This window comes from Dipodomys spectabilis, unplaced genomic scaffold, assembly GCF_019054845.1.
Source record: "Dipodomys spectabilis isolate Male_0828 unplaced genomic scaffold, ASM1905484v1 ptg000140l, whole genome shotgun sequence".
NCBI classification, from domain to species: Eukaryota; Metazoa; Chordata; class Mammalia; order Rodentia; family Heteromyidae; genus Dipodomys; species Dipodomys spectabilis.
Genome location: NW_024870817.1, coordinates 27,200,250 through 27,217,911, shown reverse-complemented (window position 1 = coordinate 27,217,911; position 17,662 = coordinate 27,200,250). Strand labels below are relative to the sequence as shown.

General features: G+C 41.9%; 1 protein-coding gene across 3 annotated transcripts in view; it reads left to right on the top strand.

The window, feature by feature from the left end:
* The window catches only part of Ccdc125 (coiled-coil domain containing 125), a 33,078-nt gene extending 23,481 nt beyond the window's left edge, over positions 1–9,597 (top strand). For 2 of the 3 annotated variants that reach the window (XM_042690865.1, XM_042690866.1), the window contains exons 9-12: positions 3,769–3,876; positions 5,138–5,312; positions 8,733–8,869; positions 9,068–9,597. In XM_042690865.1, the coding sequence (XP_042546799.1) occupies positions 3,769–3,876; positions 5,138–5,312; positions 8,733–8,869; positions 9,068–9,373 (726 nt within the window). In that variant the 3' untranslated portion in view covers positions 9,374–9,597. The remainder of the gene's footprint in view (positions 1–3,768; positions 3,877–5,137; positions 5,313–8,732; positions 8,870–9,067) is intronic. The other variant, XM_042690867.1, reaches the window with a different exon arrangement.
* Positions 9,598–17,662: the final 8,065 nt, after the last annotated feature.

Genomic DNA, 17,662 nt, shown 5'->3' with positions numbered 1-17,662 from the left:
TCCTCAGCTCTCAGCCTCCTGAGTAGCTATGATTACAGGCGTAAGCCACCGGTGCCTGGCTTACCTTTTTTTTTTTTTTTTTCCAGTGGTCCTGGGGATTAAACCCAGGGCATCCCAAGGTAATAAGGCAAGTTATGATTGAGCCACGTTCAGAAGAAAGATCTGCTGTAGTATTAGTGGCCTACAATACGGGAGCTTGCCAATGATGTATAAAAGCATCCTGGGATTCATAGAAAACAAGTATAGCCTGTCATTCACTGTACATCTTCAGAGAAGCAGCAAGCCTGGTGCTGGAGACTCATGCCTACAATCCTAGCTACTCAGGAGGCTGAGATAAGTAGTTCAAGGCTAGGCTGGGCAGGAAAAACTCATGAGATTCCATCTCCAAAATGCCTGGCTTGAAGCATGGCTCAAGTGGTAGAGTTCCAGCTGTTACAAAGAAATCCAAGTGAGAGGCCTTAAGTTCAAACCTCAGTACTGGCAAAAAAAAAAAAAAAAAAAAAAAAGAGGCAATAATAGTTGCTTTCAATAATAGTTACACACTGACAAAGGCCTTATCACTTGCCAGATGTTCTAAGTGGTTCACATGGATCGACAGATTTTTTTTTTTTTTGAAGGAGTTACAATAAAAATCTTTAGGTTTGGTCAGTACAGGTAAGATATAGTGGAGTCACAGCAATATGCACTAACAGGATACAACAGTTCATAAAAACTGAGTAACTCTGCACACAGACTTCTTAAACATTTAGTCACCTAAAAATAATTGCACAGATGTATGGTGGAAAAAACTGTATCTAACACTGAAACTACTGTAGGACTCCATCAACAAGTCCAATTTTTAGTGGTAAAAAAACTACTGTACTGGGCAAACTTGGCAGTCCTAAATCACATCTACTCTAACAAATTGGATGGACAGATTTAATCCTTACATCTACCCCCAGAAAGAAGGCATAATTTTCCAAATGAGACAATCGAGCACTGCGAAGTAGGTAACTTTTTGTGATATTTCCCAGATCTTCCTTTTTTTTTGGCAACTTCAGAAAGAGTGATTATTAGGAGCTGGGAAATAAAACGGGGAAATATTTATCTGCCATATGGCCTTGTGTACACTCAGATCAGCCAAAAGTTAACTATGCTTCAAAATTACCTTTGATGTGAGACATTTCTGAGATGACTTTTACATTGAAGGAGACAGTGGGTTCTTCTTCTCTAAGTCTGAAATAGGGACAGGGAATGTGGCTTAGTGCTAGGGTGCTTGCTTAGCGTGCATGAGGTCCTGGGTTCGGATTCCTTGGTATCACATTAACATAAAATTAATAAAATAAAGGGAAAATACCATTAAATTATGCTTAAAATAAAATATTTTTTAAAAGTCTAAAATAAGCCAAGTGCAGGTGGCTCACACCTGTAATTCTAGCTACTCAGGAATCTAAGATCTAAGGATCATGGCTCAAAGCCAGCCCAAGCAGGAAAATCTGTGAGACTGTTATCTCCAATTAATTACCAAAAAAGTTGAAGCTGTGACTCAAATGGTAGAATGGTAGCTTTGAGAAAAAATATTCAGGGACTGAACCCAGGTCCTGAGTTCAAGCTCCAGGACTGGCACACATACATACAAAAAAAAAGTAACTTGGGCCTCAGTGTTAAAGTGAGACACAGTACACAACTGGGAGTGATAGAATTTTCTTCATTGTGATCCATAGTCAAGTTCTGGTGATTCCAGAAGAGTGGATCATCCAAAAAATATTTAAGAATACAGTGTTTGATTACAGATTGTTTTTATTTTTATTTTTGGCAGTACAGACGTTGGAACTCAAGGCCTTGTGCTTGCCAGAGAATTGCTGTATTATTTTTTGCTTTAGTTATTTTTCATATATGGTGTTAGGGGTCTTTTTTTTTCTAAGACCAGCCTTGGATAATGATTCTCCTACACAGGAACCCTCAAGTAGCTGGGATTTGAGATATATACCACTACATCTGCCTTTTTTTATTGAGTTAGAGATGAAATAGAGATTAACTTTTTCCTAGGCTGCCTGGAATCATGATTTGCCTAATGTCTGCCTTCAAAGTAGCTGGGATTACAAGTATGAGTCACTGCCCTGGACAGAGGATTTTTTTTATTTTATTTTATTGTAAAGGTGATGTACAGAGGGGTTACAGTTACATAAATATGGTAATGAGTACATCTCATTTTGAACAGTATTAGCCCCTTCCTCATTTTCTCTCCAGAGTGTCTGTGTATATATGTATATGTATGTATATATATATATTTTTTGGGGGGGGTCTGTTGTGGGGCTTGAACTTTGGGCTTGAGTGCCGTCCCTCAGCTCTTCAGCTCAAGGCTAGCACTCTACCACTTGAGCCACAGCTCAAGTTTTCTGGTGGTTAATTAGAGATGAATCTCACAGACTTTCTTGCCGGGCTGGCTTTGAACTGCACTCCTCAGATCTCAGGCCCCTGAGTAGCTAGGATTACAGGTGTGAACTATCAGCACCCACTACAGAGTATTTTTTTTTAAGGAGTGAATGCATCATTGTTTTTCTTACTGCACATTAAAATTCACTTTGTCATTTTGGAATATATAGTATCCTTGCAGAGACTTGCAGCAGGTAATACTGGGTATCTGGGCCCACCAGACATAGGAACTCATGTTACAGAACTTCACATTAACTATACCCTTAGGCTACATTCCTGCCACGGACTCAGAAGGAGACAGATGCCAGGATTAAAAGTTTTAAGAAAGCCGACGCTGGTGGCTCATGCCTGTAATCTTAGCTACTCAAGAGACTGAGATCTGAGGATCAAGGTTCAAAGCCAGCCTGGGCAGGAAAGTCCAAGAGACTCTTATCTCTAATTAACTACCAAAAAACTGGAAGTGGTGCTGTGGCTCAAAGTTATAGAGTGCTAGTCACGGAGCAAAAGAGGTCAGGGAGGGCTGGGAAGGTGGCTCAGTGGTAGAGTGCTTGCCTTGCATGCATGAAACCCTGGGTTCGATTCCTCAGTACCACATAAGCAAAAAGAAAAAAGCCAGAAGTGGCGCTGTGGCTCAGGTGGTAGAGTGCTAGCCTTGAGCTGAAGAGCTGAGGGACAACGCCCAGGCCCAGAGTTCAGGCCCCACGACCGGACCCCCTCTAACCCCCTCAAAAAAAAAGAGGTCAAGGATAGCACCCATTCCTGGAGTTCACGTCTTACAACTGAAAAAAAAAAAAAAAAAAAAAAAAATATATATATATATATATATATATATGTACACACACACACACACAAATCATTGATGGGAGATGAGCCCATGGAATAAAAAGAAGGAAGGTAGAATTTCTTGATCTTTTTTTTTTTTTTGGGGGGGGGGGGGGGTCCGGTCATGGGGCCTGAACTCTGGGCCTGGGCGCTGTCCCTCAGCTCTTCAGCTCAAGGCTAGCACTCTACAACTTGAGCCACAGTGCCACTTCTGGCTTTTTTTTCTCTGCTTATGTGGTGCTGAGGAATCGAACCCAGGGCCTCATGCATGCGAGGCAAGCGCTCTACCACTGAGCCACCTTCCCAGGCCCGAACTTCTTGATCTTGTTACAAGTAATGACATTCTTTCTCACTCATAGTTAATGTCCACTTGGATCCTGAAATCCTGGCCTTCGTTTTTCTTCTCCACTTTAGTTTCTTTGGGTCAGATGCTTGAGTGCTGGTGTGCGTGGCTGCGTGGGTGCCTGTGCTGGTGAGCAGCTAAGGCATTGTGACACTTCGTAATGGCAAGGCATGCTTTTGGGTTTCCAGCTCGCGGTCCTTGGAGCCTGCCTATGTGGTGGTCCTGGAGGCAGCCCCTGTTCTTGTGCCAAAATGGCAGCGTCCACTCGGAAACTGGTTCTTCAGCTCAAACATGAGGTACCTATCACATTATTATGACAGTAGACGTTTTGGTTCTGGTTCCATATTAATAGAATAAATGCAAGTATCTGTAGTGATTTTCATCCTAGTAGTAATTGGCTCAGATTTATGTGATAGCATTAACTTATAAATTACATTCCCCAAATATAATAGTCCTTGGCATATTTGAATGTTTGCCTAAGTTTGTTGTTTGTAGTTCTCCTGCAGAAGTTAGATCTAAAATGCATTGGGATATGACAAATTACACAGGATTCTAGTTACTTACATATAGTGAGACCAAAAGAAGATAGTCTTAGCAGAGAATCACAAAGGTGCAATATCCAAGTGCCTCTTCATATGTATATAAAATAATATACAGACTCAAACAAGCTCTAATGATATGGAAACAAAGGGCTTTTTTTTTCTCAATTTGTTTTTTCTTTTTCTGATGACTCTGTATTCTTTACCTGTATTCTTTACGGTGTATTCATGTGCACAGCTATGGGAGGGTGGGGGCAGGGAACAGGATCTGAGGAAATTGGGTGAAAAGGTACAGCAGTGGAGCGCACTGGACACTGATAAAAATGAACTACGCAACTCATGGGTAGAGATGGGAGAAAGGGAATGGGAGAGAATGAGGGAATGATGACATTGGATGAAAGGAAATGTATTTATTACCTGATGTATGTAAATATAACCCTTCTGTATATCACCTCTAAAATAACAATAAAGTAAATTTTTTAAAAATGCCTGTGCTGGGCACCAGAGGGCATAGGACTCTAATTGCAAGCACGTGAGAGGCTGAGCTGTATCTTGTGACCCTATAAAGGGAAAAGAGAGGGAAGAAAGGAGAGAATCAAGGAGGGAGGCCCAGCAAAGCACAAGATGACTGATCAGTCACCAGCAGCCTCAGTCCTGCAAAGTTGTCCTGCAGTAGCCCAGGGCTGAATTGAAATGCAGCCCTTGGTATCTGCCATTCTTTCTAGCTGGCCTTCCTCTGGAATTTGGGTGGGACACACATACAAGGTCTAGGTGTAGGTGTGTAGTGAATTTCAGCAGTTGAAGTAGCAGCCAACTGACCAGCACAGTGAGAGAAACTACTGGTGGTGCAGATTAGAGTGAGCTGCTATGACAAGTTCTTAGTATAAGCAGCGCTACAGATCAAACATAGGAGCCATCAGCAACAGGCGGGTACTGCATACGTGATTTGATTCTGCACTCAGGCAAGAACTGTTCTGACTTAACCTCTGACACTGTTCAAACTTCTTTTCAAAACCAGTTGGAACTTCTGCAGAAAAGTAAAGAAGAGGCTTACATAATGGCAGATGCATTCAGAATTGCATTTGAGGAACAGTTAATGAGGAAAAATGACCAGGCACTGAGATTGACACAAATGGATAAAATGTGTAAAAAATCAACCAAAGGGATAAACTGGAAGCTCTTGAGAGAAGATGGTAACTATTAAACATAATGGCAATAATCATATCATTTTAGTTGGTTATAATCAAAGTTATGGAAGCATTGTAAAGCTTATATATGGGTATAAAATTGCAGTGTAATATGTAGTTGTGATTTACTTAAAAATTTAGCAACTGGTCTGGGCACCAGTGGTTCACATGTATAATTCTAGTTACTCAGAAGTCTAAGATCTGAGGATCCCAGCTTGAAGCCAGCCCGGGCAGGAAAGTCTGTGAAACTCTTATCTCCAATAAACCACTAGAAAACCGGAAGTAGCACTGTGGCTCAAGTGGTAGAGCGCTCGCCTTGAGCTGGAGAGCTGAGGGACAGCGCCCAAGCCCAGAGTTCAAGCCCCAAGACTGACCAAAACACACACACACACACACACACACACACACACACACACACACACACACAAAACTCAGGGACAGAGTCCAGGACCTGAGTTCAAGCCCTACAACCAACAACCAAAAAATAAAATTTAAAAAAATTAGCAATTGTTACCTGGTGCTAGTAGCTCAAGACTATACTCCTAGTTACTCAGGAGGCTGAGTTTTGAGGATCTCAATTTGAAGCCAGCCTGGGCAAGAAAATCTGGGAGACTCTTATCTCCAATTAATCACAAAAATCCAGAAGTGGAGCTGTTGGTTAAGTGGTAAACTGCTATCCTTGTACAAAGAACTAAACGAGAGTGCCCAGTACCTGAGTTCAAGCTCCAGGACTGTGTGCGCGCGCACACACACACACACACGACAGAGCAGTCTGAGCCTAGGCATTGTGGTCTGTCAGGATGGGGAAGAAAGGAGGATCGTCTCTGTTTTGTATAAGCTCATTTGCCCACTGTCCCAGACATTCTCAAAATTTCCTTTGTATATTCCAAAGTCAGTAACTTATTTTCTTTCTTTTTTTTTTTTCCTCTGTTTTGTTGAGGTAGTCCAGGCTGACCTCTTTCAGTCCACTTGCTCCTGGCTCTCCAGTGCTGGGATTCCTGGTATGCTGCATCATCATGCCCAGCTACTTTGCACATTCTTCCACGAATCACATTGTTCTATGGATAGAAATTAGTGTATATACTTCAGGTTGTAGTCTTCCCATTAGACCGATACTTGGCGAGTTGTTCTTTTATAACCAAGCTATTTTTTTTTTTTTGGGTATTCCCATTTTTTTTCTTTTTTTTTTTTTTTATTGTAAAGCTACTATACAGAGGGTTACAGTTACATGAGTGAGGTTATGAGTACACTTCCTCTTGAACATTGTTACCCCCTCCATTGTTTTCCCCCTACCATCCCCTCCCTCCCTCCCTTCCCCGAGGTTTTTTTTTTTTTTTTTTTTTTTGATTGTGATTAAATGATTACATAATTTCAAAGTCACAAGTTCATTCTAACTTCCCTGGAGCAAATTGTCTACCACAGTCTGTAATATATAACAGTGTTCACATGTTATATACCATATTTGTGATCAGCAGCATGGGGATATTTAGTAGTGGTTCAACCAGATGAGCGGGAGTTCTTTGTTTCTTAAGTCCTGTTAGTTTTGTCGTATCACCTAACCTTTTGGATTTAGCATCCACTTATGAGGGAGACCATGTACCGTTTGTCTCTTCATTCTTGGCTTACCTCGCTCAACATGTTTCCTTCTAGCTCCATCCATTTCCCTGCAAATGCCATTATTTTGTCATTTCTAATGGCTGCATAATATTCCATTGTGTATAGATACCACAATTTTTGGATCCATTCATCTGTTAACCATGCTATTTTTTATGTTCTTAAATTTGTTGACAATTTAAATAGTATTTCTCTTTTAAGCATGACATTGTAAAGATCTACATGAGTTTAGAGTTGACAGATGTGTTTATGGAGGGAAAACCACTTTTAGATATTAGATAGGGAACTTCTCCATCTCCCACTTTATGTTGATAAAATATCCAAAAAGTTTATCCTTTTACTTTTTTGGGTACTAGGGTTTGATTTTTCTTTTCTTTTTGTATATTTTTGTAAATCTTGTGTTAGGATTTGAAATCAGAGACTTGCTAGACTGGCAGTCTTCCATTTGAGCCATATCTCTAGCCTGGCATTTTGTTAGTTAATTGGAGATGGAGTCTCAGGGACTTTTCTTCCCAACCTGACCTTGAGAACCAAGATCCTGTGGACTTTAGCTTCCTGAGTAGCTAGGATTACAGGGAGCCACTTGTGCCCAGCTTCATTTGAACTGTTTTTGAGTGGTATTAAATTCATTTGCATAAGCTTTTCAACCATCACTATCATCCAGCTCCAAAACCTTTTATCTTCCCAAGCACAATAACTATACATAACTATACATACTATATATATATACTATATACATAACTATATACATAACTATACATACTGGCCTTGAGCTCTGGAATACATAATTTAATGGCAAGTAGGTAATAATTTAATGAGAAGTAGGTAATATTATTCTCTTTTATTTATTTATTTGTTTATTTATTTATTTAGGTCAGTCGTGGGGCTTGAAATCTGGGTTTGGGCACTGTCCTTGAGTTCTTTACCTGAAGGCCAGTGCTCTACCACTTGAGCCACAGCGCCACTTCCAGTTTTCTGATGGTTTATTGGAGATAAGAGTCTCATGGACTTTATGTCCGGGACTGGCTTTGAACTGTGATCCTCAGATCTCAGCCTCCTCAGTAGCTAGGATTATAGGCATGAGCCACCAGCACCAAACTCTATTCTCATTTTAGAAGTCAAGAAAATGAAGCTTAGAGAATGAATGCCTCTAACACTTGCAGATAAGTGCAAATAACAGGAGGACTTTGGACAGGCCTTTCTGGCTCTAAAGCATATTGGAACAGACTCAGAGCTCTGTAGCCTGCAGGCGATCTGCACAATGTTTATCAATAATGGAGATTAGTGGCCTACATTTAAAATCGGGAGTGTTTGCACACAAATCTGGATTTCTGCAGCCCCTGAAGATTGTGATGGCCTCGTGACATAGACTGCTTTCCAGCTCTGAGGAGCAGCGTGTAGCAGCGTCCTTCATTGGGTGTCCCAAAGTGTCTCTATACTTGCCTTTCCATCCGGTCCTTGTGGCCTCTGAAGAGGACCTCTAGGCTGATTTAGGAATCCATCAGCCTTGGTTTACAAATACCTCGTTTATGTGTTATGTGTGTCAGTCCTGGGGCTTGAACTTAGGATCTGGGCACTATCCTTGTGCTTTTATTTTCCCAAGACTAGCATTCTACCATTTGAGCCACAATTTCTAGCTTTTTCTTGGTGGTTAATTGTTGATCAGAATCTCACAGGCTTTCCTGCCTTGGCTGGCTTTGAACCATGATTCTCAATCTCAGCTTCCTGAGCAGCTAGGATTATGGGAATGAGCCACCGGTGCCTGGGTAATGAATGTTTTGTTTTTGTTTTGTCTCTGCTGCATGTCCATGCTCACAGGAGGCTTGCCCCAGAGAGGTAAGAAGACCGTAGGTCAGAAACTGTTGGGCATGCTTCCTTCAGAAAACAGTTGTAAGAAGGCTGAAGACCTGGACAATTCTCAAGACGTCTTTAAGATGCTAATAGACTTGGTTAGTACTTTGCTTTCTTTTTACTAAAAATGTAAACTAGTTTTTATTCCCTCCTAACTCAGAGCTACACTTGCTATATACATTATCTGATATAAATATGAATTCATATAATATAAAGATATGTAATACTTCTTTCTCAGAGTATATTCCATGGCTTATTGAAAGTAGCAGGTACTTTTTCTATTTCTGTGCATGCAGTTGAATGATAAAGAAGAAGCTCTGGCTCATCAAAGAAAAGTTAGCTACATGCTTGCTCGGGCACTGGAAGAGAAAGACATTGCCACAAAAGAGAATAAAGAAAAAACACTTATCAAAGAGAATTTTGTATTCAAAAATCTCTGGCATAAAACTTCTGAATTTTCTGTTATACGTGATTCTGTACATTCAGATTCCAGTTTTAATTCTGCCGGCTGTATTTGTTCTATCCAGCAACCTCAAACAGCTCTAAACCACTCAAGAACTCTTAAAAGGTCCAGTTCTTTGCCATCAAGTCTCCTATTTTGAAGATGAACCAGGTGAAGTTTGAAATGAGATTGGCTAGCATTTGGAGACCTTGGAGCTGATGTGGCTCTCCTGTAGAGCACTTCCTACTTTGTAGGCTACAGCACCACAAAAAGATCCTTTTGGAAAAGGATTATAGAAATGTTACCTCATCTTGAAAAGTTATATATTTTTTGGTATGCTTAAATTTTGAGATTCAGATTAAAGAATCAAATCATTTCTGGATTTTCTACAGGAAATGTGTTGTTTGTTGTCATTTTACTTATAAATTAAAGTTTCCAGTATATGCGCCAACATCTTACAGTCAAAAATTATTTTGAGGGAAAACCAAAGATTATTTACTTATAAAAGTAAATAGCTGAGCACCAATGGCTCACATCTATAATCCTAGCTACTCAGGAAGCTGAGATTTGAAAATTGGGGTTTGAAGCCAGCCTGGGCAGGTAAGTCCATGATTGATTTCCAAGTAACCACCAAAGAGCTGGAAAGTAAGTTAAGTGGTAGAGAGCCAGCCTTGAGCAAAAAAGCTAAGGGACAGTGCCAGGCCTTATGGTCAATCCCAGTACCAAAACACACACACACACACACACACACACACACACACACACACACACACACACACACACACACACACACACACACACACACACACACGTACTGGAAGGAACTGAGAAAGTGTATGATAGAACATACTTGTAATCCAGTACTTGGGAGGCTAAGGCAAGAGTATCAAGAGTTCAGGTAAGCTTGGGCCATACAGAGAGACACTCTTAAAACAAAGAGTAAAAAAAATTTTTTTATTTTGGTCGATCATGGGCCTTGAATCTGGGCCTGGGCACTGTCCCTCAGCTCTTCAGCTCAAGGCGAGCACTCTACCACTTGAGCCACAGCGCCACTTCCGGTTTTCTAGTGGTTTATTGGAGATAAGAGTCTCACAGACTTTTCTGCCCAGGCTGGCTTTGAACCGTGATCCTCAGATCTCAGCCTCCTGAGTAGCTAGAATTACAGCTACAAAGAGTAATTATTAACACAGTAATTAATAGTTATTCTCCTGCCTCAGCATCTTGAGTAATGGAATTATAGGTGTGTGCTAGCATACCTGGCTAATATGTTAATTTTTTTCAGAGCAAGTACAGCTTTACCAGGGGGTCACACGGGACTGGGCAGCCCCCACACTGGGGAACAGGGTCTGTACAGCGGGCAGAGCTGGCCTTTCAGGCATTGCTGGGGATTGGGATCAGTCAAGCTTCTCTACGCGGAGCAGAGGCTATTTTTCTGTCATTTGTACTGAGCAGTATGTATTTAGATCAGTCTTGGATCACACTTTTAGTTTATTCTGCAAAGAAAGGTCATCAGCAGGTTTCAGCACTGTTTGATAGGAGGAACACAGTGGTGTCTGCTCAGCACCCCCCAGCCCAGTCTCTCTCTCGGCTGTAGATCCCACTGAGGCTTTGCCAAGACATCCCTGCCTCCTGTATCAAAAGTCAGTGATTTTCACCTTTGGGAATACTGGGGTTTGAACTCAGAGCCCCAAACTTGTAAGACAAGCTCCATACCCCTGAGCCATGCCTCCAGCCATTTTTCACTTTTTTTCTGTTTGTTTTGTTTTTGTCAGTTGTGGGGCTTGAACTCAGGACCTGGGAGCTGTCCCTGAGCTCTTGTGTTCAAGCCTAGAACCTACCACTTTTAGCCACAGTGCCATTTCTTGGTTTTCTGGTGGTTAATTGGAGTTGAGTCTCATGGACTTTCTTGCCCAGATTGGCTTCGAACCATGATCCTCAGATCTCAGCCTCCTGAGTAGTTAGGATTACAGGAGTGAGCTGCTGCTGCCTGGCTTCACTGGTGTTTAGGACATGGAATCTCTTCCCATTTGTCACATGTCTGAACTTCAATCCTCCTTTTTCTACCATTCTGTCATCACTGTGGTAACTAACAGGCAGGTGCCACTGTGTCCAGCACTTTTCTATTAAGCTGGCTTTGAACCACAGTCCCTTCACTGTCAGTCTCCTGTGTAGCTAGGATTACGGGAGTCAGCCACTGTGTCCGGTGGCCGTACCCACTTTCTGACAAATAGATGTTTCATACTGAGCCACTTAATAAACCATGAACAGCAAACATTTTCTTAGATTTTTCAAAAAGGCTAAATGTGATTTCAATGATATGACTTTGTCATAAATGGCCAAGAGTGTCATTTTTGCTTACCAAACTCTGTTGAGAAAAGATACTGTAATTATTATCTACAGACATGGAGGAAGAGGGCTGGGAAGATGGCTCAGTGGTAGAGCGCTTGCCTTGCATGCCTGAGGCCCTGGGTTCGATTCCTCAGCACCACATAAGCAAAAAGAAAAAAGCCGGAAGTGGCGCTGTGGCTCAAGTGGTAGAGCGCTAGCCTTGAGCTGAAGAGCTGAGGGCAGTGCCCAGGCCCAGAGTTCAGGCCCACGACCGGACCCAAAAAAAAAAAAAAAAAGAACCAAAAAACAGACATGGAGGGAGAGCTATCATGGGCTGCTTTAGGACTTCTGAGATTCCTTGGTTTATGAGGCTGCAGGTGACAACTTCCGCTTCCTGGCATCACTGAGTCATGAGAACATTGTTTACCTAATAGGGAGTTTGAAGGCAGGAAGTTCCAGTCCTGTCAATTGTTCTCCTGGCTTCTTAGTTTTGTTCTTCCCCCTTACAATGTGAAAATAGCTACTGTAGCTCCCTACGTCACATCCTCCTACCCACATTCGAAGTTGAAAGGATGAGAACAGCAGATCCAAGGAAAAAGCAAAATGAAACAAAAGAACTGTAGTTTTAATAGTGTCCATCTTCATCCCCAAATGTGATGTTACCTGGAGTGAGTTCAGGTCTTTACAGTGAGAGGACCACATGAAAACAAGTTTGAACTCTTCATCTAATCTCACTGGACATGGAATTAGATGTGCAGAAGACAGCTAATTTAAGGTGCATGAGAAGAAAAAGTCAGCTGGAAGCCAAGGACAAGATCTGGGACAGACCTCTCTCCATGGACCTTGAAGAGTTTTAGACCTTGATCTTGAGCATCCACCATCCACACTAAGACAAGTTTCTGTGGTTCAATTCACAAAGTGGTGCTTTGTTACAGTATCTATAGTAAAGTGATACACAGCACGAGCTGGCAGAGATCATCCATTATATTTTATTCACTGAAAGGCTGTCAGGGGAGTCTGGGAAAGCAAAATCTATCAAAAGCAAGTCTTAGTTATTTCTGGAGCATTTGTTCTGTACATACTCAGCAGCAGTACCCCTTTCTACAATGGTGAGCACAGTACCTAAAACACACAAGTAACAATGTGTAATACCTCTGATATATTCAAGAATTTAATGTCCAGGCTGGGAAGGTAGCTCAGCCGTAGAGTGCTTGCCTTGCATGCATGAGGCCCTGAGTTCAATTCCTCAGCACCACATAAACAGAAAAAGCAGGAAGTGGCGCTGTAGCTCAAGTGGTAGAGCGCTAGCCTTGAGCTGAAAAGCTGAGGGACAGTGCCCAGGCCCAGAGTTCAAGACCCATGACCAAAAAAAAAAAAAAAAACCCCAAAACAGGAATTTAATGTCCAACCATTTGCTAGTCAAATTAGTGTACCAAAGACTAACAACATGAAACCTTTTTTTTTTTTGGGAGGGGGGGCAGGGAGAAGGGGAGAGGTTGTGGGTCTTGAACTCTGGGCCTGGGAGCTGTCCATGAGCTCTTCAGATAAAGACTAGGGCTCTACCACTTGAGCTGGTGCTACTTCCTGTTTTCTGATGGTTAAGTGGAGGTAAGAGTCTAATGGACTTTCCTGCTTGGGCTGGCTTTTTTTTTTTTTTTTTTTTTGGTCTGTCGTGGGGCTTGAATTCTGGGCCTGTGTGCTGTCCCTCAGCTCTTCAGCTCAAGGCTAGTGCTCTACCACTTGAGCCATAGCGCCACCTCCAACTTTTTCTGCTTATGTGGTGCTGAGGAATCGAACCCAGGGCCTCCACGCATGCGAGGCAAGCGCTCTACCACTGAGCCACCTTTCTAGCCCCCTGGGCTGGCTTTGAACTGTGATCCTCAGATCTCAGCCTCCTGAGTAGCTAGGATTACAGGTGTGAGCCACCAGTGTCCGGCTCATGAAACCTTCTAAAATAATTGTGTTGGGGCTGGGAGGGTGGCTCAGTGGTAGAGTGCTTGCCTTGCATGCATGAGGCCCTGGGTTCGATTCCCCAGCACCACATAAGCAAAAAGAAAAAAGCCAGAAGTGGCGCTGTGGCTCAAGTGGTGAGGTGCTAGCCTTGAGCTGAAGAGCTGAGGGACAGCGCCCAGGCCCAGAGTTCAGGCCCCACGACCGGACCCCCCCCCCCCCACCAAAAAAAAATAATTCTGTTATTTTGATTCATGTTTGTCATTGCATAAATAATTCACCTGCCTAAAAATATCCATCTCTAAGGAAACTGGAACTACTACAAGAGTTAAAGATTTTTCTCCCACTCCATCTGTGTCAATGACTGTGGATTCCTTCTCACACAAAGATTAGAATGTTACACCATGGGCTGGGAAGGTGGCTCAGTGTTAGAATGCTGGCCTCACATACATGAGGCCCTGGGTTTGATTCCTCAGCACCACATAAATAGAAAAAGCTGAAAGTGGTGCTGTGTCTCAAGTGGTAGAGCACTAGCCTTGAGCTGAGGGAGCTGAGGGACAGTGCCCAGGACCAGAGTTCAAACCCCACTATGGACAAAAAGAAAAAAAAAAGAATGTTAAACCAAAGCAAGACAATAAATCCCTTTTAGATAAGGATACTAGGCATATTTAAGTAAGGAACAGGATCAATGTTTCCTTTGCTATTAGACAAGCATATGTACATGCACACACACACACACACACACACACACACACACACAGACTTCCAGAGCCTTTAAATAAAAGCCAGATAGCAGTTAGGACTAACTCTCCAACTCTCCATGGTGGGCTAATATAAAAAAATGCTTCAATAGTTCAGTTACTGAATATGTTTGTTGATGATAAATACGTAAAAAGCTAAGAGGCTTCTCTTTAATTTTTTTTTTTCTCTGACTTCTGTAATCTTCTGCCAATACCAATACATTACCCACTCAAATTGTTTTTTGGCCTTGCTGCCTTCCCACAGATCTTTTCCTTAATTAAAAAAATTTCCAGCTGGGTGCTGACGCGCCTGCCTCTAAGTCTAGTTCCTGAGGGGGCAAAGATATGAGGACTGCAGTTCAAAGCCAGCCTGGACAGGAAAGTTCCTGAGACCTTATCTCCAATTAATCATCAGAAAACTGGAAGTGGCGCTGTGACTCAGTGTTTGCACACTAGCCTTGAGTAAAAGAGCTCAGGGCCAGGCCCCAAGTTCAAGTCCTAGGACTGATCAAAAAATAAAATTTTCTATGTATTCTGACAAGCTGAATTCTATCTACTCTATATAAAAAACTAAAAAGTGCACAAAAATAAAATTTATATATATATGGTCTTGACAATTCTCCAAATAGTCATCAAATAATTTGCACATATCCATAAACCCCAGCAAAATCTATATACTGCCTTGTATATCACCTTAAACATTCTGTAACTGTCAAAACAACTTTCAGGGGCTGGGAAGGTGGCTCAGTGGTAGAGTGCTTGCCTTGCATGCATGAGGCCCTGGGTTCGATTCCTCAGCACCACATAAGCAGAGAAAGCCAGAAGTAGCACTATGGCTCAAGTAGTAGAGTACTAGCCTTGAACTGAAGAGCTAAGGGACAGTGCCCAGGCCCAGAGCTCAGGCCCAATGACCGACAAAAACAAAAACAAAAACAAAAAAAAAAACTTTTAAAATCTTTTATTTTTCTTGGTCAAAGACCAGGACTTGAACTTGGTAGCTATGGTTGCTTTTGCTCATTGGCTAGTTAATGCTAAACCAACTGAGCCAGATCTCCAATGCCAACTTTAACATCCTGATGGCTTAAAAACAAAAAACTGTTTAGTTTATGCAGTATCTCTGCATTTGAGGAAGACAAGAAAGGCTTTGTTCCCCAGTGTCCCATGGTAAGGAACACGTATCACATCACAAAGCCTCACTGTGCACAAAACTGCCCCTGAATTGTCATAAATAGCTTCTTAAAAATGCCCACCAGGGGGCTGGGAAGGTGGCTCAGTGGTGGAGTGCTTGCCTTGCATGCATGAGGCCCTGGGTTCAATTCCTCAGCACCACATAAGCAAAAAGAAAAAAAGCCGGAAGTAGCACTGTGGCTCAAGTGGTGGAGTGTTAGCCTTGAGCTGAAAGCTGAGGGACAGTGCCCAGGCCCAGAGTTCAGACCCCACAACCGGACTCCCCTCCCCCGCAAAAAAATGCCCACCAGGAAGTTAACTCTTCTGATACATTCACATTTCATTAGTTAGCCATACCTAACCATAAAAGGACAGGAAAGTCTAAGTTTCACATGTGCACAGAAGAAGAGAACTAGAAACACTGATTAGGACAAAAGCAACTGATATCTCTAGGATCAGAGAATAATCAACTTTAATACTAATAGTAGTTTTCTCCTAGAAGGAACAACAAATGATCTTTTACTTTCTTTGCATTTGTGTATTTCTTCAGATTTTCTACACTGTATATAAACATTATTTCTCTGATACAATTTAAAGCATTAAAAAAGAATACACCAATCATCCATTAGCACATAGTCCACAAACTGCCATTGTAGTAAGAACTGTCTACAAGTTATAATCATTACAAACTCTACGCAAGGTGGAGTTTTGTTTTTTTTTTTCCTATTACACGTCTTGTTTGATGTGACTATTCTGCTATAAATTTCTAGTCTAAATATTAAGAATGATAACACCTCATATTGTAGTATTAATAGTAAGGTACAGATATGCTCTTCAAGTCAGTGGAAGAAAAGGTCATACCCTCTCCACACCTGGCCATTTCTATAAGGAGGGGTTTAAATAAAAATGATGAGCCAGGCGCTGGTGACTCACACCTGTAATCCTAGCTACTCAGGAGGCTGAGATCTGAGGACTACAATTCAAAGCCAGCCTGGGCAGGAAACTCCCATCTCCAACAACCAGAAAACCAGAAGTGGTGCTGTGGCTCAAGTGGTAGAATGGTAGAGTGCTCACCTTGAGCTGAAGAGCTCAGGGACAGCACCCAGGCCCTGATTTCAAGCCCCACACCGACAAAAAAAAAAAGATAATGAACTGAGTGTAGAAGTACTGGCCTGTAATTAATCCCAACACTCAGGAAGTGGAGGTGGGATCATCAAAAGTTCAAGCTTATAATGGGGCACCCTGGGTGACACAGAAAGTTTAAGGCAAGAGTAAGCTTCAGAAAAACACCTTGCCTCAAAGCACCACAGGCCGGGGATCAGGGAAAGAACAGGATCCAAGTGGTAGAGTTCCTATCTAGCAAGCTCCAGACTGAGGTTAAACCTCAGTGAAATGAGAGGAGGAAGAAAGGAGGGTGACAGAACGGGGAATCTGGTAAAATGCTTGCTTGCCCTGCCTAAGGCTTTAGCTTCAAACCCTACACTGAAAATAACAATAACAAGTGTTAAAAATACCCACCACAACACATGTATGCCTTACAGAATAAAAGGTTAAAAGAACTTGGAGATGCAGACATTTCTTCTAGTTCTACCAGTTATATAGCCACGTTACCACTATTTTATACTAGTTGTCTAACAAAGACATATACTACTTATTTACATGAAAGACAACAAAAATCTGAAAACATTTTTTGTGTGTGTGATATTGAGGATTGTACTCAGAACCTCAAGCTTGCTACACGTGTTCCACCACTGAGCCATACATCTAGCATCCAAACCTTACTAAAACTTTCTAGTATAAATGTGTAAGTACTCTTACTGCTTTTTGTAGTTTGCTGTTACTTTAAATGTGTTCTACTTGATATATAATACTAAAATAATAGTCGGGTGCCAGGGGTTTACACCTATAATCCTAGTTACTCAGGAGGCTAAGTTCTGAGGACCATAGCTTGAAGCTAGGCTAGGCAGGAAAGTCTTGTGACTCCATCTCCAATTAACTACCAAAGAAGTGGAACTGGAGCTTTTGGTCAAGGGGGGATAAAATGTTAGACTTAAGCAAAAATGCATAGGGACTTTGCCCAGACCCTGAACCAGTACCTGAACACACATGTGCACACACAAATACGCGTGCGCGCACACACACACACACACACACAAAGTGGAATGTATCTTTTATGTGCAATTAATTTTTTTTCTTTTGTCAAGGTGATGTACAGAGCGGTTTCAGTTCATGTACACTTTTGAAATCCCAAATAGTGTATGCAT